The sequence below is a fragment of the Typopeltis vanoorti genome, chromosome 16 (assembly GCF_054136105.1).
Source record: "Typopeltis vanoorti isolate ZY-2024b chromosome 16, IOZ_Tvanoo_1.0, whole genome shotgun sequence".
NCBI classification, from domain to species: domain Eukaryota; kingdom Metazoa; phylum Arthropoda; class Arachnida; order Uropygi; family Thelyphonidae; genus Typopeltis; species Typopeltis vanoorti.
This window is the reverse complement of record NC_143564.1, coordinates 2,434,993-2,461,948: the sequence shown is the minus strand read 5'-3', so window position 1 is coordinate 2,461,948 and position 26,956 is coordinate 2,434,993. Positions and strand designations below refer to the sequence as shown.

The following is a 26,956-nucleotide window of genomic DNA, read 5'->3' as shown; positions in this document are numbered from 1 at the left end:
AAACGTCGAATTGTAAATTTTAGTAATATTAAACTAAAGATTTTATTCAAACATGGTAGTTGTCTCCATAATTTCCAAAAATGCATTCGGATCACCGAAAGGTATGGAGTAATTACTTTGAAAAACTGCTAAATGAAACAAGCAGTGATGACAGCACAGTGGTAAAAAAACACTGACCAGGCATGCAGTCCGGAATACATATCCATACTTGAAGTAGAAAAAGCCATCAAAGGCTTGAAATGTGGAAAGGCAGCAGGAGTAGATGATATTCGACCAGAAATGCTGAAGTATGGTGGTATAAGAGCCTTACAGTGGCTGCACTGCATAGTTCAGAAAGCCTGGACAGAGGGACGAATTCCCGATGATTGGAGTAGAGCTCTCATAGTACCCATATATAAAAAGGGAAATAAAACTGCATGTGAGAATTACAGAGGTATTTCCCTACTGAGTGTTCCTGGCAAGATCTATGCAAGTATACTTGAGAAATGGTTGAGAAGAATTGTGGAAGAAAAGCTTGGTGAGGAACAAGCTGGATTCAGGCCAAATAGAGGCTGTCAGGATCAGATCTTCACTTTATGACAAATAGTGGAGAAAGCATGGGAATATAACAAAGATCTGTATTTAAGTTTTGTCGATTTGAAAAAGGCATATGACAAGGGGCCAAGAGAGAAGCTATTCAATAACAGTTGTATGGTGTCAATGGTCTATTATATCAAGCAATACTTAGTCTTTATTTGAGTTGTAAGTCAGCAGTTAGAATTGAAGGAAGTACTGGAAGATGGTTTAATGTTAAATCTGGTGTGAGACAAGGATGTACATTATCCCCTCTGTTATTCATTATCTATATGGATCACATTATGAAGGAAAGTGGTATTAAACATGATATTAAAATTGGAGATGTTAATGTCAGCTCTTTGCTTTATGCAGATGATGTTATACTTCTAAATAAATCCACTACAAGTCTGCAAGATTCTCTGACTAAATTGAATAGCTCTTGTAATAGATATAGGTGGATTAATACGGTACAAAGTGCCTTAGATGATAGAAATATAAGGTCAGCAATAAAAAGACAAAGACAATGAAAATAGGCAGAATCACTGAAAATATCAACTGTGTTGTGAATTGAGAACTTGTGGAACAAGCGAACCATTTCAGCTACTTAAGCACGATTTTTACTGAAGATGGTAAATTAAATATAGAAATAGACAACAGAATCAGCAAAGCTGGTATAGTAGGAAGTCAATTGAATAAATTCATATGGAATAAGAGAGAAATTAGTCGGAACACTAAATTAGCTTTACAAGACAGTGTTCAAACCAGTTTTAACTTATGGATCTGAGAGCTGGGTCAGAAGTAAAACACTTGACCAAAGACTAGAGACCACAGATATGAGAGTCCTGAGAAGGACTCTCATATCTGTGTGAGATATTGCATATGTCTCATATGCAATATCATATTAAAAACGAGGATATTAGGAAAGAACTTCACATTGTCAACATTCAGGAATGCATTAGCAGAGCTAATCTCAGGTGGTATGGTCACTTAAACAGTATGGGCGAAGAGAGATTAGCAAAACAAGTGTTCTCTGCCAGGTTGGCAGGAAAACGACCCAGAGGAAGACCAAGATATAGGTGGATTAATACGGTACAAAGTGCCTTAGATGATAGAAATATAAGATCTGATAATGCTGGAGTCTTAACAAGTAGCAGGCTGATTTGGAGGAAAATTGTAGATAGGAAGTTAGTAATGATGTAATGTTTTTCATGTAGTACTATCATATCCTGTACACCTGTTGAGGGTATATGGCAGGAATTTGATGATGATGATGATGATGATGAACTCCCATCTTTAAAAAGAGAATTAAGATTGATCCTTTAAATTATAGAGCCATTAATGTGATGGCTCCCATGAGTAGGTTGTTAAGTGAAATTATAACTGCAAGGTTAGAGAAGGGTATTGCCTTTTGCGTGGCAGATGAACAGGCTGACTTTACTGCTGGAAAATCATGTATTCATAATATTTTCATTACAAGACGAATCACAGAAAAAAGAATTGCTAAACAGCAGGAAACACACTTGATTTTTGAGGACCTTGAAAAGGTTAGTTACTGTTAGCAGAATCTGGGGTGCGAAGAGAAAGATGAATGTGAGTGAGTCAATCATAGTTTTAATTAAGAGAATAATAGAACGTGCAGAGCAGCTGTTAAGTGTGATGGACTGGTATCAATGAGTTTGTAACATCTAAAAGTCTGAGACAATGATAGAATTATCAATCCTGTTTAAGATTTACCTTGATATAGTGCTAGCATGTTGGAATGTTTCATGTAGAACTATGGGAATTGAGGTTGGAAACAGTGTCATTCATTAAAATTTATTTGCTGACAATCAGTGATAATTGCTCAAGATCTGGATGACACTGACTTTATGATGAGGAAACTGGTTAATGTTACAGAATAAGTCTAAAAGTAAATTTTACCAAGACAAAAAAAATATATATATATTTGGTAGTTAGTGGAGAAGGCAGAGATTAGATCATCTAGTCAGTAAAGTCAAGGCAATAGATCATTTCAGATACCTAGGATCTATTATTCATAAGTCAGGAACATGTGAGAAAGTTGTTGTGTCAACCAATCCCATAATGCTATTAAACAACTAAATGGTGTGTTATGGAGTTGAGACATTTGGCTGGAAATCAAAATATACCCCAAAAGATACTCCAAATGAAAGTAGAGAGTGTTCTGATGTATTGGGGAGAAGGATGGGCATTGTATGCAAAGCAGAAGAGTCATATAAGAGCTGGATGGCTTACAATGATGCATGTGTATATCTCACATTCAAAGAGTTTGTAATGAGACCATCATAGAGAGACCGAATTTGCAAGAAAATGTGATGGACCTTGCAGAATGTCAATCTTTACAGTGGTATGGACATGTTAAACAAATGCCACAGGAGAGATGGCCTAAGCAAGTAATGAGTTGACAACCAGGAAGATGGAAGAGAGGGTGGCCTCGACTTACATGAAAAGGAGGCAATGAAAGTTAGAGGGGTTGCTAGAAGGTTCTTGGAGTGACTGTTCACAATGGAGAAGAGGATTACCAGGCAACTGCTGAACAATGGAAATACCTTTAAAAGTAAAAGGAATATTGAGAATTAATTACATTATTTCAAAAGGTAAAAACCGTTTCTGTGAACCCAATCATGAAGACAAAACAATAGAAAACTAATAAATTTAATAAACTTGTATAGTTTATGTTGAAATACTGAATATTTTGGGAAAAGAAATTTTTATGTTTTCATTATGATCTTAGAAATAAAGTTATTAAACGTAAAGCTTACCACCAGTAACCTGTGATAAGTTTGTAAATCCTCCGAATGCTCCTGTTTGTGAAGCCTGCTGAAGAAGCTGCATTAAAATCAATTTTTTAAATGCTTTAGTTAGATGAAATAACTCAGTCATATTCATTATAAATATTAATGCTATTTAAGTTTTTTTCTTAACCTTTTGCTAAGATACTATTTTGCAATATTTTAAATATCAGTGTAAATATTTTTAAATTAGTTCAGTGATAAATTAAAAATATTCAGTTATACACAGAAAATTACTCATCTTTAAATTAATAACTGATGTTATGATCAAATGCAAAGAACTTTTATCAGAGTTTTTCAAGTGAATGCGAGTTACCAGTCTATGTTGAAGTGGAAGGGTGTTTCCTCCCGGAAATGGCTTTTTCATCCAGCAAGAGAGGCAAACTAATCAGAACACGTGCAATTTACAGGCATAGCAGATAAATCAAGACAAGATTAACTTCCGTATCATAAGCAGTAATCAGGTATCTTAGAAACCACATTAGTTGGGTTTTTTTAAAAAACCTTGGCTAACAGATAAACCTGACCATGAGTTAGATGGCAGTTAAACAGTATAGTTAAATATAATCATTAAACTAGCTGGAGGGGCCAGAACAAGGGGCCATACCTGGAAGTTGAATAAACATGTGGTTAGTAGGGGTGTGAGGACTAGAATTTTTGCATGGAAGGTTGAGTGGAATGGGTTGCAAGAGTCAGTTGTGAGTGCTTTATCTGTTAATGTGTTCAAGGAGAGCTATGATAGATTGTGTGGATAGTTTGGGTCTCCCATGATGAGTCTTTGGACTCCATGTAGTTGCCTGTACAATATTAATAATAAACAGAACTGCGAAAAAGTTGGGAAGGGATTATAAGGAGAAATGTGATCAGCAATCTCATGAGAGCTGCACAGAGTACAGATAAGAAGAATGATTAGATTATGAGAGGAAATTAGCCAACCAGTGCAAAGTTCTTTCACTATTTAGCAAGTAAATAGAAGAATAATTATGGAAAGATATCTGTATTCATCAAAGTCATCTTTCCATAATTACTGAGTAAAAATTTCTTGAGGGTGATTTTAAAATAATTTGGAGAAAATGTAGAATGCAGTGACTCGTGAAAATGGAGGTAGATAAACTGCAGGAGTTTAGGATATTAAACTCTCCAATGCAAATACAGCCATATAATTCACTGGATGCTTTCTCTTAATTCAATCAAGTATTACAAGAAAATGCAAAAGAAAAAAAAAATGACGATGCCCTTAACCAGGTTGTTTATTTAAAGTCTCAGCACTGACAAGGTTACAACAGAAGAAGAAGATAAGATCATCCTGTATAGATAAGAAACAAATAAAGTTGGATGATTATTATTTTGGTGATCATTATGGATGATTTTAATTAGTAATAAGAATCCAAAATAAAAAATGATGGTACAACATGACAAAATTCATGCCGGCTGGGGCATCACCCGGTTAAACAAGGCTGCCCCTTGTTTTTGCCAGGGAACCAGGGCAAATAGCGAAAAGTCAGCTACTGGAACAAATCTGAAAACAAACCCCCAACTCAATATCACCAGAGTTAAAGATCGGTACTATCAACGTAAGAAGCCTGAATGGCAAAGAAATAGAGCTAGCTGAGGAATTAGATAAGTACAGGATCGACATAATAGTGGTGAATGAAACAAAAAGGACCAAAACTGGTGAGAGCTTTCTGAGCAATAAATACAAAATGTTATATTCAGGCAATGACAATCAAGGAAAAGAAGGGGTAGCCATAGTATTCAACACAAAATACGAGGCTAATCTTCTTGAATGGCAGTCAGTCTCAAGTAGAGTAATGTGGGCAAATATGAGAAGGGGGAACTGGACAATGAGACTTATTTGTGCCTATGGTCCCACAGAAGGTTCTACTAAGGTAGAAGTGGAGGAATTTTTTGAGGCTTTAGAAAAAGCAACTGACACAATGAAAAATGAAAAGTTGGTCCTTGTTGGGGATCTAAATAGCAGAGTAGGAAATGATTGTGAGACATACAAAATATTTTGGGAAAATTTGGAGAAAAGAGCAAAGCTAATAATAATGGCAAATATCTATTGGATTTCTGCTCAGGACATGGACTGGTTATTACTAACACCACGTTCCAACATAAAAATGTGCACAAATTCACATGGAGAGAACAGGCTAGGAATAAGAAAAGTCTCATTGACTATGTTATTGTTGATAGTGATGTTTTCTCCCTGGTGCAGGACACCAGAGTCTACAGAGGATTTGAAATTGGAAGTGATCACTATTTAGTCTTGAGCAGGATAAAATTGAATTTCATATTGAAAAGAATAACATGTAAGAAAGTTTTAAAGCGAATAAAAGTTGAGCAGCTCTCAGATGTGAACTGTAGACTAAAATACACAAAGATTCTTGAAGAAAAAATGAAAGAGTTGAGAAAAGGAATCAAACCTTGGAGATTCAGTGGCAAACTCTGAAGAAAACATTGATTGATTCTGCCAGAGAGGCATGTGGTGAAGTTGTCTGTAAGGATAAAAAAATTAGAACTCCCTGGTAGACACAGGAAGTTAAAGAGGCAGTGAAGGAAAAGAAGAAAGCATATCAAAAGTTCCTGTCAAATAAGTCAGCTTGTGCTCTTAGAGAATATAGAGACAAATGTAAGAAAGCTAAACACTGTGTAAAACTAGTTAAACAAAAGTCATAGGAGGACTTTGGCAAGAATATAGAAAATAAATATCAAGAAGGTGGCAAAATATTTTGGAGGTTGTTGAAGAAGCTTAGGAATGGATGAAAGAGTGGAACAGCAGTTATAAAGAAGAAAAGTGAAACACATAGAAAAAAATGAGATATACAAAAATTCTCACAATGTGAGTTAATACTTAGTTGGGTAACCTTTAGAGTTAATATGGCCTTACAACGCCTTCCCATTGAGTGAACCAAGTGTTTTTAGTTCTGCAGCTGTTATAATGTAAAACCAAGATTGAAATTTTATTTCTTCTATTAATTTGGTTTTATTGGTGGGTTGCTTCTGACTAACTAGTTTTGGCTCCATAGATTTTCGATTGGGTTAAGGTCTGGGCTATTCCCAGGCCATTCCAGGAGTGGAAAATGATTATCTTGAAACCACTTTTTGCTCCCAGCAGCAACATGACATGGAGCTGAATCCAGTTAAAATATAAATGCTTCATTATCTTGGAAAAGATCACATGCAGAAGGCTTCAGTTTGGGCTGAAGTATTTCATTTATATTCTCATTAATCATGCAAATTCTGTCCACACCTTTCGACGTCATACAACCCAAGATCATAACATTATATGGGTGTTTCACAGTAGATGTAATGCAATCAGGATGCAAATCTTCTCCGATTCTTCTCCTTATGTATTTTATGCCATCACTACCAAACAGGGAGATTTTGGTGTCATCACTTCAAATAACACTGTCCCATTCTTCTGCTGTCCAGTTACCATGGGTTTTAGCCCAGTTTAATCTTTTCAACCTTTGTTTGAGAGATAAAAATGGCTTTTTTTGTGAAATTCTAGCATTTTGACCAAATTCCTGCAGTCTGCGCTGAACAGTCCTTGCACTCAACTTCACATTGTATTGCACCATTCCATCTTGTATACACCCAGATGATTTTCTTCTATCACGTAGGCACAGTCTCTTAATTCTTCTATCATCACTTGCTGTTGTGCACCTTTTCCTGCCTTTACCAGTCTGGTTTTGTAATGGCCCAGTCTCCTTATACCTCTTCAAAAATATAGAAATGCCACCTTTGGTTAAGTTTCCACCAATATTTCTTCTAATTTCTTCATAACTGAACCTTGTTCAGTTAATAGTACTATTTTACATCGCTTTCTGGGTGACCAGTCAACTCTTTGCCATTTCTTTAATTTTATAATGTTTTACAAGCTAACTAAATGAAAGAACACAAAAAAACCCAACCAACTTGATAGCAATCACATAAAACACTGACAAATGTCCTCCTCTCAGCTCAATAGCTGAATCCTACTGTGACCTTACTGGCTCATTGCCAAAACAAGATGACACCTGATTGGCTCTCTAAACACTCATGCTCATTGGCTACATTCAAATGAAGGAAAGCTACTTCATATCAACCTAAGCAAGTTGTGCTTCTTTTTTCTGGTTATTTGGCTATAACTTTTCATAGAATACATATAATTGAACAAACTTTGTTGCATTACATTCTTGATTAAATTATCTCTCCATTGATATATATATGATTTTATGATATTACACCAAAAAAAAGCGGTGTTATGAGTCATCAAATCTCAAAAATACACTTTTTCCAAAAGGTTTCCACAATTTTGGCCACTAGTGTATCTACTTGTATTGAAGCTCTGATTAAAACAGGCTACATGCTGAACTATAAAGCTGGAACTTATGATCAACTTAGAAGAATACTATCTTTGGTCCCATGGTATCAGTTACTGAATGGAAAAATTGTCAGCAATGCATGGGAATCTTTGAAAAAGTGCTTGAATGAGACAGTAACTCAATGTATCCCTAGTGTTCGAAGAATAAATAGGTCGGGAGTGAAATGAATATATAGCCTTATTAAGCAAGAGATCCACAAAAAGAAGTTGATGCGGAAAGAATATCGTGAGAATAAGAGTGAGAGGAGTTATGAAATATATAAAGCTCAGGCCAGAAAAGTAACAAGTATTATGAGAAAAGCTAAAACTGAGTATGAAAAGAAATTGGCCATGCAAGCTAAAATCAATCCAAAAGAATTTTATCATTATGCCGCAAGCAAAAGAAAGAATGAATGTGGTAGATTAATTTTATTAAATGCAGATGGTACACGAGTGTCAGAAGCCAAGGAGATTGTTCAGGTAATGCTCACTTTGATAAGATATATCAACCAGTTGTATGTAGCATGGTGCACAGTGCTACTGCTATGTTGGATGAAGAGCTAGACGTTCATGAAAATGAGGTTGAGGAGCTCTTGCATAATCTGGATAAGAATTTGCCAACAGGACAGATGGAATATCAGCCCATCTGCTAAAAGAATGTTCAGCTGAATTGGCTAGGCCTTTCACACATTTGTATAACTTGAATCTCAGCTCAGGAATGATACCACAGGAATGGAAGGAATGTATGATAGTTCCACAGCACACAGGTGGTGCAAAAACTGATGTGTCTAACTACTGACCTATTAGTATCTCTGGTAATTCTCGTAGACAAGCTTATACATTGGTTATGTATTACTAAATCACTTAAGAAATTGACAACGTTTGACCACATGGCTCTGATACACTCCTCTCCTTCTTAACACACTTAAACAACCAACACCCCCAGAATCAAGTTCACTCTGGAAAAAGAGGAAAACAACAGCCTCCCTTTCCTAGACACACTAGTCACCCATCAGCCTGATGGAACCTTGGTTTTCTCAGTTTATAGAAAGCCCACCCATACAGGCAGATACATTCACCAACAATCTCATCCCCCCCCCCAACAACAATATGGAGTTGAAAGTTTATTTTTCACTTGGTCAGACTATAATAAATGTAGTTTAATCCTAGGATTAAACTAAATTTATTATTAACAATATGGAGTGGTGAAAACACTATACAACAGGGCTAAACTAATCTGTTCTAACGACAAGGCCCTAAATAAAAAATCCAAAAAATATTGAAACCAACAAACCTCAACCCCCCCGCCCCTTCACAACAAGAATTATTCTAAATCCATCACCATTCCCAACATCCGAGGCATCTCGGAAAAAAAATACCAAAATCTTGAAAAATCATGACTTGACCTCCTGTTACAGACCATACAAAAAATTGGCATCCCTTATCCGCTCCACTAAAGACCAACCACTTCCCCTAGACCTACTTGGTGTATACCAGGTCCTTTGCAGCTGTAAACTGTCTTACTTTGGCCAAACAGGCAGGACAGCGAATATCAGAATTTCGGAACATAAGGACTACATCCGGTTTCACAAGTACAGCCACTCTGGTCATGTAGACCATGCTCCGGATACACGCCACAGAATACCGTGGAAGAAAGCTACAGTAATACACCGTAGCAAATACAAATTCGAAAGACTATTCATGGAATCGGTCTCAGCCCTAAGAAACTCTCCAAACCTCAACAAATTTGGTTGTATGAGACTGCCCTAAATTTGGGAGGCTTACATCAGCAGACCTTCAGCCCAACGGCCAAGAACACCTACATTGCCCACTAGGAGGCACCATCAGGACTTTTAGGAGAACAATAGCTTCATCACTTCATTCTCAGTTACTGTGTTGTAGTGCCTACGTGCACATGCGTTTATTGTAAGTTCCATTTGAAGATGGCAACGTCACGTTGCTGAAATATCGGCAATATTTATTAACGTGTAATTTAATTTATATGCTTATCTACATTGTCAATTCCTTAAGTGATTTAGTATAGTATCTCAGGTGTGGTAGTGAAGATTTTAGAGAAGTTGGTAAGAACTTGCATACAGAAATGGGTAGACAAGCATTCTATACTCTGCAGGTAACAACATGGGTTTACTAAAGGAAGGTCATGTTTTAGCAATTTGCTCATATTTTATAACAATGTTATGGCCGAGTTGGATAAAGGGAATGGATACACTATGATAATGGTGGATTTTTCTAAGGCATTTGATAGGATACCACATGACAGGCTGTACAAATTGCATAAACTGGAGAATGTGGGATTGGAATATAATGTATTGACTTGGATAAGGGGATGGTTGACAGACAGATATCAAAAAGTGGTATACAGTGGGTGTGAATCTGCCAGATTTAAGGTAACCAGTGGTGTACCTCAGGATTCAGTCCTTGGGCCATTATTGTTCAATCTATACATTAATGATATCAAGCAGGATCTATCATCAGATGTGCAACAGTTTGCTGATGATGCGAAGATAGGCAGGGCAATCAGGGATGCTACTGATACTCAGCAATTACAAAATGATTTGAATAGACTGGAAATCTGGGCAAATGAAAATGGCTGTCAGTTTAATATTAGTAAGCGTAAAGTTATGCACTTTGGCATGATTAGAGTTCCAGGGGCATATTATATTAACGGAGTTATGCCACAAGAAACTGAAGAGGCAAGGGATCTTGGTGTATTGGTGGATAAGAATTTAAAGTTCAAAGGTTACATAGCAAAAGTTGCAAATACAACTCAGAGAATAATTGCTATGTTGAAGCGAACCTTGACATGTAAGGATAAGGAAGTAATTTTGCCTCTTTATAAGGCTTTGATAAGACCACACACCTGGATTATTGTGTGCAGATTTGGTCTCCCAGGTCCAAGGGGATAAAGAAGCTGTGGAAAGGGTGCAAAAAAGAGTAAGAAAGATTATATGCGGATTATGGGATTTAGATTATGAGGACAGATTGTGAGTATGTGTATCGCAGACTCTGGTTAACAGGAGAAAGAGGGGGTGACATGATAGAGGTCTATAAACTTTTGAATGGGTGTTATAGCATTTCAAATGATGAAATTTTTTGTTATATGGAAGGCGGGGAGAGAAAACGGGGGGCATCCATGGAAGTTAAGGTTGTTCTCAGTCAAGAAAGGGGTAAGAGCTAGGTTTTTCTCCCAGAGAGCAGTGAGTGAGTGGAATAATTTGCCCTTAGGGGTAGTGAGTGCATCTAGTGTAAATGAATTTAAGGGAAGGTATGATTGCTGGGTTAGGTAATTTACAGCCTCCCTCAATGAGTCCTTGACTCCCTGGAGGTCTCAGATAATAATAATAATAATATATACACAATAGTTTTGATTTTTTCCCCCCTAATAAACTGTATGGCTAGGTGGGATATAAGACTTTTACTATTATATGCAAACAAGGAGATATGTCTTTTCCTGTTCGCATAATAAGGACATTTTGATGACTAATCTGTAAAACTTCTTTTCCCTTTCCCCCCTCCCTTCTCTTAAACTCTCTGGAGATACCATTCATGTGTGTGTGGGGGGGGGGGGTTAAATCAGACAGCTGGTTTTGAGTATACATCCAGATAACTAGCTAGGCTGAAAATACTTTCTTTGCTTTGCAAAATGAAATTGTTGACAAAAGTAGCAACTCAAATTATTGAGTTTTATAATTTAGTGTAACAGATCTACTTTGTTCTAATGCTGCAGTATTTGATACGATACTGAGTTTCTCTGATGGAGTCACTTAGGAGTTAAAGATAGAGAAGCACAGGAAACAATAAAGCCAATGCAATACTTTGTTGTAGATCACCATTCTGGAATTCACTTCTTTTATTTATTTTTTTTTTTCACTTATCAATTTAACTGTGACTGTTCACAGTTGGCAAGATGGATAATAAAAGGTTAATATCATTCAGTTGTGAAGCCAAATACAAAAGGCATCATTAACAGGTCATCAATTTAAGAATAGCTGAGTTAAAGACAATCAGCTGCAGGAATTAAATAAATGTGTAAGAGAAAGAGATAACTGAGAACCAATGCATATATTTATACAGTACTGGCAATGTGAGCAACCAGTGGCATGAAATTATGAAATCCTTCAAATATAGTATGTTAGGAAACATCATATGGTTGTTTTATATTACTATTAAACTAACCTTCACGGCTTACACATGTAACAAAAATTATATAAAATTTATTAAAAAAACTCCAATATATTTCATCCGATGTTATGTGGACAGGACATAGCATTGGATGACAGGGAGACAGACCATTAACCATTCAAAAGATGAATCAAAATAATGAGTCATAAATCATGCATATATTAGTTGTGTTTCAGTCGCAATGAAGTATATGATATTACACTATCAGAGTTCAAAGAAACAATTGTAGTAAGCTGCATAGATAAAAATTATTTAAAATAATTATTAATTAAAAAAAATTGTGAACAATTAATAGTATCACCCAAAACTTGGATATTGGCATACAGTCTGATTGGTTCTGGTTCAGACAATTTCTTAGTGCTTTACATGTTTCAAGGAACAGATGATCGAATTTGAACTTGCTGGAGTAGAGAAATTTTGTCTGGTTCCAAAGAACTCAGTGCCTAGTATCAATAGCATAGGAAGCAAGGTCAGATATGTCAGATTCCCAAAATGTAATATAGTCTTGATGTTTTTCAATTCTAATCAAGGAAGAATGGCCAGTCTGTCCAAAATTGATGTTGAAAGTTTATTTTTCACTTGGTTAGAATATAATAAATTTAGTTTAATCCTTTATCCAAGTGGATAAAGGATTAAACTAAATATGTCAGATTCCCAAAATGTAATATAGTCTTGATGTTTTTCAATTCTAATCAAGGAAGAATGGCCAGTCTGTCCAAAATTGATGTTGAAAGTTTATTTTTCACTTGGTTAGAATATAATAAATTTAGTTTAATCCTTTATCCAAGTGTGTACAAACAAAGTTTGTGCCTGAAAGTATCTTCAGGACTGGGGTAAAGTGTTACAACACTGGGCGACTCCTTGCAAAGGTGGAGCAAGCTACCAACTATTAACTAGTCTGGGTAGTGGCCCTTCCTTTAATGGGAGATACTGAGATAGGAGTGTTGGTATCTTGCTCCACCTTTGCAAGGAGTCGCCCTGGTGTTGTACCACCTTACTCCAGTCCAGAAGATACTTCAGGCACAAACTTTGTTTGCTCACACTTGGATAAAAGGATTTGTCCAAAATTGAAGAATTAGAATTAGAATTTAAGAACATCAAGAACATGCCGAGCATGATGGTACATTGTTGGATACTTGACATCATTCCTCCATATTTCAATGGGATCTTTCTTACCATCAAAACGATATGTCAGAATATTGTCTTTTGAAAGCCCATTTTTGTAAACTTTCAGGTGCACTAGAGACATCGACCAGATGTGTTAAAAAACCAGTATAAGAGGGAGATCATGTTTCTCAAAATCTTTAAACCTGTCATTGTATTCTTCAATCAATGAGTCTAAGATATTGCTGTATTCAATAATATCACAGTTTCTTAAGATTTTATTAGTGCTCTGTTCTTTAACTACCTTTGACAGTTCAGGAAAATTTCTGGCTGAAATTACAGGTTTGAAAAGAAGTTTTGAAAAAAAAATAAAAAATAAAAAAAATAAAACTTCATCCTAAATTCTTGAATGCTCTGTATATTAATTTAGTTTGGCCTTGTACACAGTTTTGTTTTGATATTAAGTCACATAAAAATGCAGCATTTCTGCAGAAATCCTCTTTAGAAAATTTACAAGATTTATTTTATTCCATGAAAAATTGACAAAGGTAATTTGTTTTCATAGTGCTAAAACTTTTTTTCTAAACTTTTCCCTGTGACAACCAGCATACTTCAGAGTGATAAGGGTAATTTACACTTAATGCTTCCTCATCAATTTTGAATCAAATTACAAAATTGGTGATGCCTTGAAGCATTTGCTCGAATATAGTTAACATGGAACGCTGCATACTCCATGGGAGGAGTTAAATTGGAGAAAGTAGGGGAGACAAGAGATCTGGGGTTGAATTGATAGAAACCTGAAATTTAGGGGACATATTGCAAAGGTAGTGAAGGTAACACAGAGGATTGCTGCAATAATGAGAAGGACACTGACCTGCAGAGATAAAATGGTTATCATTCCATTGTATAAGACTCTGATCAGACCACACTTAGACTATTGTTCTCAGATCTGGTCCCCAGGATTTGAAGGGGATAAATTAACTGTGGAAAGGGTACAAAGGTGGATAACAAAGATGGTGTCAAGACTGTACAATGTTTGTTATGAGGATCGGCTGAGGGAGTGTGGACTACAGAGTTTGGTGGATAGGAGGAGGAGAGGTGATATAATTGAGACTTTTAAACTGTTCAGAGGTGTTTACAGGGTTGACACTTCTTTCGCTTGGTTGAACAGCAGGAAGGAGTCATGACAAGGGGGCCATCTCTGGAAGTTACAAAAGGAAACTGTGAGAAAGAGGGTGAGGAGTGGTTTCTTTGCATGGAGGGTGGTTGAACCATGGAATGCATTGCCTGATGGAGTGGTGAGAGCGAGAATGGTCAATGCGTTTAAGGAGTGGTATGATAGACTTTGTGTTTCATAGGAGGGACCTCCCTCGATGAGTCTTGATAGACTTGTGTTTCTTAGAAAGGACCTCCCGTGATGACTCTCTGGATGCCTGAATAATAATAATAATAACTGTCCTTAATGTGTCTTTTAAAAGAGTAGATTTGGCATAAAGATTATGTTGATGTAATATACGATGAAATGAAATCAAGTTATCAGAATTTTATATTTCATTTTGTAGTAATGCAACAAACCCTTCATGTTATCCCCTCATAGAAGGAGCACCATCTGTGCATACACTTACTAAATTACAAAAATTATGCTTTAATTCCCATCATTTATCTTTAAAAATATTAAGAACACCAATTTTATGTGTTCTCTCTCTCTCTCCATAAGAGTAGTCGAAGTTAGTAGCTGTTCATAAACTGAAAATCTGCAGTTATAACATGAATATAAAATAAAACTTATGCTGAGTTAGTAATATCAGTGGACTCATCTAGAGCAATCGAAAAATAAGTATTTTCATTTTGGCAACATTTTTGAAGCTGTTCAGTAACACTAACAACTAATTCATGTTGTTGTTGCTCAGTTAAAAGAGGAAGTTGTTTGTATTTATTAACTTTATCTGAATCCAGACATGCTGCAACTTTGGCAATTCACTGTTTTATGATTTCCACATCACTATATGGCTTATCTTTTCTCCAGAGTATATATGCTACTTTAGAAGTGCTTCAGTAATTTCATTATTTCATCCTATCATCACCTTCTGCAAGTTTGTTCTTGAACATTAAGATGCTGAGTAGATGCATATGTTTTAAGAGATTTGACAAAAACAAAGGAAATAATAATAATTATTATTATTACATGACACCTCCATGGAGTCCAAAGACTCATCAAGGGAGGGCACCCGCACGACAGCTCTATGTCTCCACGACTTAATCCACCAACTACACTGAACTGCCAGTCCCATCATCATCTACACCAGTGTTTCTCAAAGTGTGGTATGCATATCCCCTTGGGGAGGGGGTACGTGAAAGGTCTTCAGGGAGTATGTGGCAATTTTTGGCTATGCATTATTAACTCATGGAATCATTATTAAGAAAAAAATTTTAAATGTATATATTTCTCAATAAATTATATATTATGTAGGAATTCTCCTACTCAAATTGTGAGTTACTATTGCCACATAACTCTAGTAACTCGCTCCCTGCGGTAAACAACACAAGAAAAACAAGTAGTTTTATTGTATCACTGAATAAGTTACAGAGACATTAACAGTCTGTAATATATTTCTCAACAAATAGTGCAATTAGAGACAACTGGAATAAAAATGGCACTAACTAATGAATCACATCTCCCCTCCAACAGAAACTGCTGTATAGACAAGCAAAACCATATGTTCCCAGTGCAATCCAAACTTTAACAAATCTGGCTGCATGAGACTGCCTAAAATTTGGGAAACCTACATCAGAAGACCTCAGCCCAATCGCCCAAGAATACCAACATTGCCTGCTAGGGGGCACCAATAGGACTTTAGGAGAAAGAATAGCTTCCTGCTTCATGCTCATTTACTGTTTGTTGTGCCTGCATGCCGTGTCTTGCTCACAAGTTCCTGTTGAAAATGGAAACGTGACGTTGCCGAAATATTGGATTTGTATTAAAAAGTTATTTTAATGTATATCCTAGTCTACATTGTTATTTCCCTAAACTATTTAGTAATAATGCATAACCAACGTCTAAGCCTTTCCACCAGAATCCCAGTGCAATATATCGTTTTGCTTGACACTACCCTGTCGTGAACATCATATGCACTTCTTCATAGCTGCTCTATCTCTATTAGCTTACCATTGCTGTCTGTTTTGCACTTTGTTTTTACTTCTCATTAGTCATTTGCGAAGGATTGTTCATTATATATCTCAAGTCGTAAATTACTGGTAATTTTTGCTTGAAATAATGGGAAAGAAGATGAAGCTATTTGGGTGGATGACTTTGATGATGCACACAAGGAAACTGTTCTCGATGCCAAAAGCAGCGATAGCGAATAGGAGCTTCTTGGTAAGTCATACTAGTTTCAGTTATTTTCTTAAAACTTTAGTTTCCGAAAATACCTGCATATATCTTACACCACGATTTTTTAGCTTTCATTTTGGGAAAAAAGTGAGAATTATATTTGAGTAAATACAGTAATTTTTTTAGCTTTCAAATTCTTAAGTACGGATCATTGGTTAAAGACTGAATTTATAAAACGCACAAAAGAGAGCAATATAGCAAATACAAGTAGCTGTAAACAACAAGAAAATGTTGATATTGTATCTGGATCAAATGAAATTGATAAGGGTGTGTCGTCTGACATCTCTAGAGAACCAACTAGGAAGAAGATGAAAAATCTTCGTAAGTATGATATAAATTACTTGAAATGTGTATTTTCATGGATGGGAAATGAAGAGGAACCTATTCCAAATTTTGTTCCATTAAAAATCATATTTTTTGTTTACAAGAACATATAAATTCAAATAAAATAGACATTTATAATGAAATATACTTTATTATTTTGATAACGGGATTCTTGGTAATAATGAAAATTTAAGAAGGGGTACACAGATATCTGAAGTTTGAGAAACACTGATCTACACTAATACCATCTACTGGCCACCACCACTAGTATTTTTTGTCTGTAAATTGCTTGTTTTCTCGAGGCTGATTTGTGTGCATGTGGGATGAAAAACCCTGCTACCTCGATATGAGATTGGCTAACTCACCTTCATTTGAAAAAACCCATATAAAGATATAGATACAACCTTTGTCAATTTATGATTTATGAACTTTTCATCTGACTCAGAAAAGAAAGTTTATATATATACGAGGTCTGGCTATTAAATAACGAGACTGATTGCAAAAATGTGGTTTATTATTACAATTGTACAGCTTAATTGTTATCCCCTTCAACATACTCCCCTCCTCGATCTATACACCGTTGCATACGAATTTTCCATTGTTGGAAGCAGTGCTGCAAGTCATCAGGTGTTATCTGCTTCAGTAGTGCTGCCGTTTTCTCCTTTACCTCATTCACTGACTGAAAATGGGTGCCCTTCAATGCTGAGTTCAACTTTCGAAAAAGGTAAAAGTCGCATGGAGCCAAGTCTGGCGAGTAAGGTGGATGGTCTAACACTGGGATCTTCTTATCAGCCAGATGCTGCTTTACAGACAGAGCACTGTGGGCTGGAGTGCTGTCCTGATGGAGAATCCAAGCGTTGTTCTTCCACAGATCAGGTCTCTTCTTCCTCACTCGTTCTCTCAGCTTGGCCAGAACCTCAAGGTTCTGGTTAACTGTCTGACCCTCTGGTACTCATTCATCCATTACCACACCATTGATATATAAAAAAAAACGATCAGCATTGCCTCAAGTTTTGACTTGCTCATTCTTGCTTTTTTTTTTTTTTTTTTTTTTCATTCTTACTGGAAAATCCATGTCTCATCACAAATGATGATCTGAAGTCCGGCTCCACTGTCATCAGGATGAGGTAAAGGAGAAAATGACATTGCAGATAACACCTGATGACTTGCAGCACTGCTTCCAACAATGGAAAATTCATAAAATTCATATGCAACGGTGTATAGATAGAGGAGCGGAGTATGTTGAAGGAGATAACAATTAAGTTGTACAATTGTAATAATACACCACATTTTTGCAACCAGTCTCGTTATTTAATAGCCACACCTCGTGTATATATATAAACTATTTCTCTATTTAAATAACATTCTTCATGTCATTCATCCCTGTGAATATTTTCTTCATCTAGTAACTGAACAACCGAAGATATTGAGCTAAAATGAAAGTCGTTCAGCTTTCAAAGAAAAAAAAATTACACATTCCATAAATATATGTTTCTGTCTACTGTTAAAATACCATCCATCCATCCATCTATTCACTGAACATCATCAGACACTGATGTGACACACCAGTCCTCACCAGGTGGTCCTGTTGTATGCTTTTCTGGAGCATTCAACTCTCTAAAGATCGTCACTCCAGACACACCAACCATCCATCCATCTCATTGAGGATCTACCACTGCCTCATTTTCCAGGAACTTTACTTTCTATTAATGTTTTGAGAAGTTATCCTGTCATCTTTTCAATGTGTTTAAAATATTTCAACTTTCTTCTGCCAATATCCTTAAGGAGCCTTAAAGTTCTACTGATTCTTTCTAACACCCATTCATTTGTTTTTTCATTCTTTAGGTTCCAAGTCTCACATTCATAAGTTGCTGTTGAATGAAGAGTTACATCCAGAATTCTCAGCTTTGTTCCTGTGGAGACAGATCCATCCTTCCAGATTTTAGACAAGTCTCTGACTATTGTTTTAGCCATTCCTAATCTTATTCTTCTGCTGATGTGTTCTAAACAGCAATTCTTCACATTAATAATGGATCCCAAGTACTCGAATCTGCTGACTTCTTCAATTCTTTTTCCATAAGGTACACTTGTTACTCAGGTGCTTCCCTGTCTATATTTCCTCTGATTACCATAATATTTGTCTTGTTAGGATTGAATTGAAGCCCTCTGTTATTACTAGTCTCATTAAGTTTATCAAGAATTCATCCTAGTTCTTTCTTATCATTACAAAGGAGCACTGCATCATCAGTGTACTGCAGATTACTGATCAACCTGCCACCTATCCTTATTCATGTCTTATGCTCATCCAATGCTACACACGATGCCCTCAGCAGACACTAAACAGGTGAGGAGAAAGTAGGCATCCTTGTCTAACTCTGTTGCCAACCTGAAGCCAATTAGTTAATCCAACACCTCTTCTTACCATGGCTTCTGGCTCTTTACAAGTTAGTTATCAACCTGATAATGTATTGAGGTAAACTCATCGTTTTCATTATACCCCACAATTTCACATGCTGATCAGAGTCAAAAGCTTTGACTGTGTTTGAATGTGTCTATGAAATACATTACCATCGGGAGTCTAAATTCTTTATAGCTTTCAATGCTCTATCTAAGGCAAAGGATCTGATCTCTGGTACCCTTGCCTTTCCTGAAACCTGCTTGTTCCTGAGGCATCTCTGCATCAATTCTATTTAGAATGGTGTTTAATGAAATCTTTCTTGCATGAGAATATAAACTAATAGCTCTATAGTTCTTATGATCCATCATATTTCCCTTCATGTGAAATGGCATGAAAACCAACTCCTCCCTATCTCTAGGCCATGAACCTGTCTCCCATATCATTCCTATCAATCTATGAAACACTCTTATTCCTTTCCCCTGTGGTCTTAACTCTTTTAAGATTCCATCTGCTCTCAGGGACCTTATTGCTGGTAAGCTGTTTAACTGCTCATTCAGTTTCAAATCCAAATTATCCTGGTGAAAGGGCTACTGCAAATTTTCCTTATCCTCTCTGCTGTACAGTTCTCACAGTACTCTTTCCATCTGTTTTTGATGTTCTGTTCTTCTGTTAGTACTGCTCCATTCCTGCCTTTGATAACATTCAATTTGGGCTTGAACTTGTGCTTATGTCAAAAACTAAACAAAATATTCTTTTAAGTTGTGCCTCCTCAACTGGAATCTCAACACATTTATTAGCATAAAATTTTTTCGTGTACTGCTTGATAGCTTGTCTGACTTGTCTATGCAATCACATATATTCTTCGGTCCCTGTGAGATCTCTTTGTTTCTTCAACTGCATTCTTTCACTCGGATATCATGTTGAATCTGATATCCATGGGTCTCCTGGTCTTCTAGGGCCTAGATACTTCTTGGCCGTATCCTGTATTATAAACTTGACTCCTTCCCAGAGCATTTCAGATGAGTTCTTCTCACTAGTCTCCAAAAGATCATCCAACTGTGTTGACATTTCTTCTGCAAAACCATTAGAGATTAATCTGACATCCAGTCTAGTGGAATGGGCCTGACTTGGAAGGTTTTGGAGTCTCAGTCTTACTTTGGCTCTACTATTTGATGGTCCTTTCCATAGTCTGCTAATGGACAAGTATTGTTATTATTATTACCCCAAGACCTTATGGAGTGAAAGACTCATCTGGAAGGTACTTTTATCACCACACACATCTCATCATACTGTGTCTTAAACACACTCAAACTCCTTGCAGACACCACACTCTCAGGCAAGGCATTACAATCATACACAACTCAGCACGAAAAAAAACCTGCCTCTCACTCCCCCTACTCACACCCTCTTTATACAGTTTCCAGGGATGACCTCTGGTTTTCCCCTGATCTCCCACTATTCTCTCTAGAACTTCACCACTATCGATCTTATAACAACCCCTTACCAACTTGTAGGTCTCTATCATATCTCCCTTCTTCCTCCTCTCCACCAGACTCTGCAAATTACATCTTCTCAATCTTTCCACATACTCATCATTCCAGAGGTCAGAAACTACCTTAGTCAGTCGCCTTTGAACCCTTTCCAACATCTCTTCATCTTTCTGAAAAACTGGTGACTAAATCTGGGCACAATAGTCCATGTGTGGCCAAATCAAAGCCTTATAGAACGGAACAAGAATCTCTCTACGTCCACACGTCAGTGTCCTCCGCATTATTCCCAGAAGCCTTTGTGTTGTCTTCACAATTTTGGCGATGTGTCCCCTGAATTTTAGATCCTTATCCACTATCACCCCCAGATCTCTTATTTCCTCTACTTCCAACAATATATTCTCACCAAGCATAAATTCTGCATCCCATCTTTGTTTTCCAAATTTTAAAACCTTACATTTTGCAACATTGAACTCACATCCCCATTTCCGTGCCCCATCACTCAATTTATTCAAGTCTTCTTGCAAGGCCACAACATCCTCACTACTCTTTATGGTTTGTCCCAACTTTGCATCATCTGCAAACAACTGAATATCTCCATCCAAATCTTCGCCAATATCATTAATATAAAAGTTAAATAGTAATGGCCCTAAAACAGACCCCAGAGGCACTACACTAGTGACTTTCCTTTTCCTGGATATCGCACCCCCATACACAACTTGTTGATACCTATCAGATAGCCAATCTCCAATCCAATGCACTAATCTAATATCCAACCCCATCTGCTCTAGTTTGACTGTCAACTTATCATGAGGTACTCTATCAAAAGCCTTTGTGAAATCCAAGTATATTACTATGTATCCTTTTGCTCTGTCCAAGGAAGCAGTCACTTTATTGTAATAAGTAAGTAGATTACTAAAACATGACCTCCCTTTAGCAAATCCATGCTGTCCATCAAAGATTATACCATTGTTGTCCACCCAACTCTGGATCCTAGTTCTTACAAGCTTCTCCAACAACTTAACCACAACACCTGACATGGAGATAGGCCTATAGTTTGATGCTTGATTTCGATCACCTCCTTTATGAAGTGGCACAATCTTGCCCTCCTTCCACTCTTTAGGAACTTGACCAAGTGCAAGACTCATATTAAAAAAATATGTCAAGGCAGGTGTCAACTCTCTGGCACATTCCTTCAGAATACGCAGTGATATATTATCAAGTTCCACAGCCTTATTTACATCTAGTTTACTCAACTCCACAAACACCTCTTGCTCACTTACAGTCAGTCTCTCCTCCCCATCATCAACTGCTCTCAATCTCTCCATGAAGTCACATTCACAAGATTGAAAGATCTTTATGAACTGCTCATTAAGTATCTCCACCACATATTCTGCAACAGCTGTATTTATACCATTTTCTGCAATGAATGTCATCCTTCCATAATCATTCTTTCTTTCTTTTGCTAGCTAACTGCTGTTCATACCTCTCTTTAGCTACTCTCACCAACCAAGTCTACAAAGACCTTGCCTGGTCTTTGTAGACCTCATGAAATTGATTATTTCCACTTCTCTTATGCTGCCTCCACAATGCCTTATTTCTCTATCGCATGCTTAATCTTTTTATTCATCTATCTCACACCTACCTTATTTAACCTTCTTACCCTTGGAATACATTTAGACATTGCATCTACTAGATAGTTTTTGAAAATCCCCCAAGCTGCACTGATCTCTTTTCCAGACGCTACACCCGCAAGCGGTCCCCTGAGCAATTCATAATCACCCCCCCCCCTTGTAGTTCCACATATATCTTTTTCTCACAGTGGTCCTTGCAATGCTGGCAACTACCAAGGTAATCACCTCATGGTCACTCTCACCAATTGGTGGATGATTTGACACCTCATTTATAATTACATCCTCCGATGAGATGACCAAATCAAGACCCTTAATCCTCGTGTGCCCTCTATTACACGCTGTCTGAGGTAGTTATCCCTCAAAAACTCAAGAAACTCATTTTCTTTACTTCCAGTTGCTATCTCATCATTCCAGTCTATATTGCCATAATTAAAATCGCCCATAATGATTGCCCTTTTCTTATTTGCTTGGCTAATTTGACTATACATTTCACTATCACCACCATCCACATTACCACGTCTATAACAACATCCCACCAAATTATTTGATTCTATTCACCTCTATGTCACACCACAATGCCTCAAAACCACTTCTTCTTCTTCTTCTTCTCCTATAGTCCTAAATGAACCGTTAGGTCATTCATGGATGGTAGGTGATACTCTTTGCTAGCTTCCTCCAGTCGTCTCAGTCTTTTGTTCTTAATGTCAGTTGAGAAAGGGAGGAATTTGTCTATTTTTTGATGTTATCAGTCCATTTTAATCGAGGTCAGCCCCTAACCCTTGATCCCGGAACGATTCTCTGTTGTGTAAAAAAGCTTGGTGCGTAACATTTCCATCTATCAATTATTTTCTGGTTATCCGTGATAGGAGTTCCATCTTTATCTTCTGTGTTCCAATTAATTGCGGTAAAAGGTTTGGTTAGCTTATTGATAATTTGAAAAGCACTTTTAGAATTATTTTTATTTAAGTCCTCTTCTATATTTTTGCATTCATCCAATATCCATAAGTTTCTAGCATGTTTGATTTCTTTTTTTAATAATCTTAGTAATATTTTTATACTGTTCTCTATTATCACCACTATTAATATGAGATTTCAAATATCTTCTTTCGTCGCATAGGTCCAAAATATTGTTGGTTATCCATGGTTTATTTATTTTCTTTTTGTATCCAAGGATTTCTTCAGCTGTCTCAGTTATCTTTTGTGAGAAGTATTTGGTTTTAGATTCGATACTATTATGTTTCTTGAAGCTTGTGTCAAAATTTTGTTTTAATTTGTATTTATATATTTGGGTAAATATATAAATATATATATTTATATATTTATGTATTTGGGGATCTTTTAATTTTTCTATATTATGTCTTTTACGAGTTGATTTTGTAGGTAATCTTTCCCTCATTTTCATATTCACAGTTGCGATGACCATATTGTGGTCGCTGCCAATATCGGCTCCAGGAAAAGATCTGGTTCTTGTGAGGTTGATGGAGTTTTTAAATCTTGTGCTTACAAGGATAAAGTCAATTTGGTTGTGTGTTTTACCATCAGGGGAAGTCCATGTCCATCTTCTGGAAGGTTTATGGGGAAATAGGGTGTTAGTAATGGTAAGTTCATTTTGTGAGGCAAAACTGATCAATTCAAAACCTTTTTCGTTTGTCTCCCCCCATAGCCATATGGTCCGACAAATGGGAGGTAATCCTTGCCAATGTCTGTTCCAATTTTGGCATTCCAATCGCCCTGTACAATCAAAAGGTCTTTTCTATTCACTCTGGCGACTGTTGCATTAAGTTGACCATAAAACTCCTCTGCTTTGGAGTCCTCGTGATCTGTGGTTGGGACATAGACCTGTATGGTGATATTGAGTGGTTTTCCTCTCAGGCAGACTAGAGCAATTCTGCTATTGATAGGGTTGAATTCCATGACAGAATTTCGTGATGATTTGTGTATCAAAAACCCGACACCTTCCTTTCCGCTGCAGTCACATCCAGAGTAAAAAAGCAAATGTTCTTCATCTGTTGTTAGCTCTCCTGTTTTGGGTCACTGAATTTCACAAAGTCCCATAACAGTCCATTTATATATTTTTAGTTCGCGTTGTCGTAATTTGAGTTGACCTGATTGTAGTAGAGTCCTAATATTCCAATTTCCGGTCATTAAATGGTTTCAGAGTCTGAATCTGGATCCAGTTTTTCCATTATTTTTGTCAGTGATAGTGGTAGCGCCAGTCGCTAACTTTGCATTGCCACCCCTGGAGCTGCTACCAAATGGCAACGCGGACCTTGTTGAACCGGGCGACGTCCGAGCCGGCATGGTGTGCTGTGTTAAATCCTTCGCCATGAATGTTTAATGGGCAGTAAATTAAGACAGATGGTGCCAATCTCCTCTTCAAAACCACTGGCCCAATGGATATCAAAGATGCTTGTCTTTCACCCCTGGAGAGCCAGGATGTAATCAATCGGATGTCCACGTATAGGTCCTTTGTGGATGTTTCTGGAAGTAGGTATTGGTAATAACTAATCTGTTATCATGGGCAAATTCCAACAGTCTTTCACCACAGCTGTTAAATTACACAGACCAAACATGCTACACTCAGGCCTAACTCCTCATACTCTTTACCACTTTTGCATTAAAGCCCCCTTAGAAGAAAAGTACATCTCTCCTTGGTAGATAATCCAAAATAGTCTGTGGGTTTTTGTAGAACTCCTCAATCAGTTCATCAGGTCTATCTATGCAGGGTGCATATAATACCTTTAAACATTACTGTTATCATACATGAAAGACTCATTGTGGAAGGCCAGTAAGAGAGAAACTAGTAATCAAATATACCTTAATATTGTGCACACATGTATAATTTTTCTCTCTTTGAAAGCAGAACTACTTTCATTTTAATTCAAATTAAAAGTTAAAATTTACTAAAGTTTACTAAAGGAAGAAAATATTGATGGATAACCTTTATACAAAGCAGCTGTTCTAATCTTCTCTCCTTCATTCTATAAAAAATTTTCTGCATTAATCTAGCATATCAAACTGCCTCCTCCAATATAACTAGCTTCAGAGATAGCAGTCCTTCAATTATTCTTCATATCCAAACATTCTAGAGACCTCACATTACCTTAACACTCTTCTCTGTGTCTTTCCTAAAATCTCTTCATCTCTAGATGGAAAAAAAAAAGTAGAATTAAAGAGAATTAAAATCTATGTGTCATATGCAGACTAAACAAAGTCTTGTAAGTAGACCTATAATCTCTTTAATTCTACATGTTTTTTTTTTTTTATGTGAAACTCATCCATGAAAGGTTTTAAACCTATCATACATTTTTAGATTTCAAAACACTTCTCACCTGTCATGGGCAGAATTAGTTATCTCACACATCAGGTAATGATATGAGATAACTATCTAAAGATTTTCAAAAATATCCCTGCTTACAGTATGATTTGGAGCTTGCTTGCTGGAGAGTAGAAATGATATCAACTTAGCAATGAGGATGGCAATGAAGAGAACAAATCAATCTATTCATCATCATCACAATTTTAGAATGGCATCCAAATTTCAGGTACTTGTCTATCTTGGCCTTTAGGTTCCTTATCTTCTTTACTTCCATCAATACATAATTTAAAATTTTTATATTTCACAACACTGAACTGTTAGAAACCCTATTCAAATTCTCCTGGGGAGTGACATGATCAGTTTTGCTCATTATGGATATGCCCAACTTTGCACCATCTGCAAACAACTGCATTTTCCCATTTAAACCTCTTCCAATATCACCCACAGAATTAAACAATAATGGCCCCAACACACATCCAATCAGTGAATTTCCTCTTGCTCACCTATACACAGCATGCTGATATGTATCAGGCATTCAATCTCCTATCGAACTCATTAATCCTATCTAATCCTATCCTTTAAACACCAGCTTGTTATGGGAAAATCAAAGAGTTTTGCGAAATTGAAACACACTACTTTATATTATTAAAATCTGACCTCCATGGAGTCAGACTCATTGTGGGAAGTACACACTATCACACACAAAACTCATCCATCTGTGTCTTAAACTGATTCAATGTGTCTACATTCACAACGCTCACTCAGGCAATGCATTTCATTCACTAACCACTCTTCATGTAAAGAGCCTTCTCCTCACTCCTTTCCTCACACCATCCTCATACAGTTTGCAGGGATGGTCTCTTGTTCCACCCCCCCCCTCTCCCATTCTATGGAAAATCTTTAATATGTCAACCTTCATGTCAACCTGATAATAACTTCTGATCAACTTAAATGTCTCAATCACATCTCTCTCATCCTCCTATTCAAGAGGCTTTGCAATTTACATTTTCTAAATCTGTCCTCATAGCCCACATTCCAACTGACAACCTTTGTGAATCTTCTCTGGACCCTTTCTACCATATCCTCATCACCATGAAACCCAGCGACCAAATCTGTGCACAATAATCCACATGAGGGCCGATCAAGGCCTAATACAATAGCATCATAACCGCTTTATTCCTGCATGTCATAGTTCTCCACATCATTCCATTATCCGATGTATAATGTATACTTATCTCTCTTATCCAATACACTTGTCACCATGTGGTTATATGTAAGTAAATTGTAAAAACATGACTTTCCTTAACAATCCTATGCAATTCTCAGATACCCTACTATTATCAATCAAATCTCAGATTTTACTCCTCAACTTATCTACAATTC

The 26,956-nt window shown here is 36.7% G+C and overlaps 1 protein-coding gene across 10 annotated transcripts in view; it reads right to left on the bottom strand.

Moving 5' to 3' along the window:
• Nucleotides 1-26,956, bottom strand: part of LOC150097830 (CUGBP Elav-like family member 1-A) — an 816,588-nt gene that overhangs the window by 308,804 nt on the left and 480,828 nt on the right. For all 10 annotated transcript variants that reach the window (XR_016549571.1, XR_016549569.1, XR_016549568.1 and 7 more), the window contains one exon: nt 3,336-3,402. Coding sequence is in view for 1 of the 10 variants with exons in the window: in XM_090406005.1 (XP_090262131.1) it covers nt 3,336-3,402 (67 nt within the window). In the remaining 9 variants the exon portion in view is untranslated. The remainder of the gene's footprint in view (nt 1-3,335; nt 3,403-26,956) is intronic.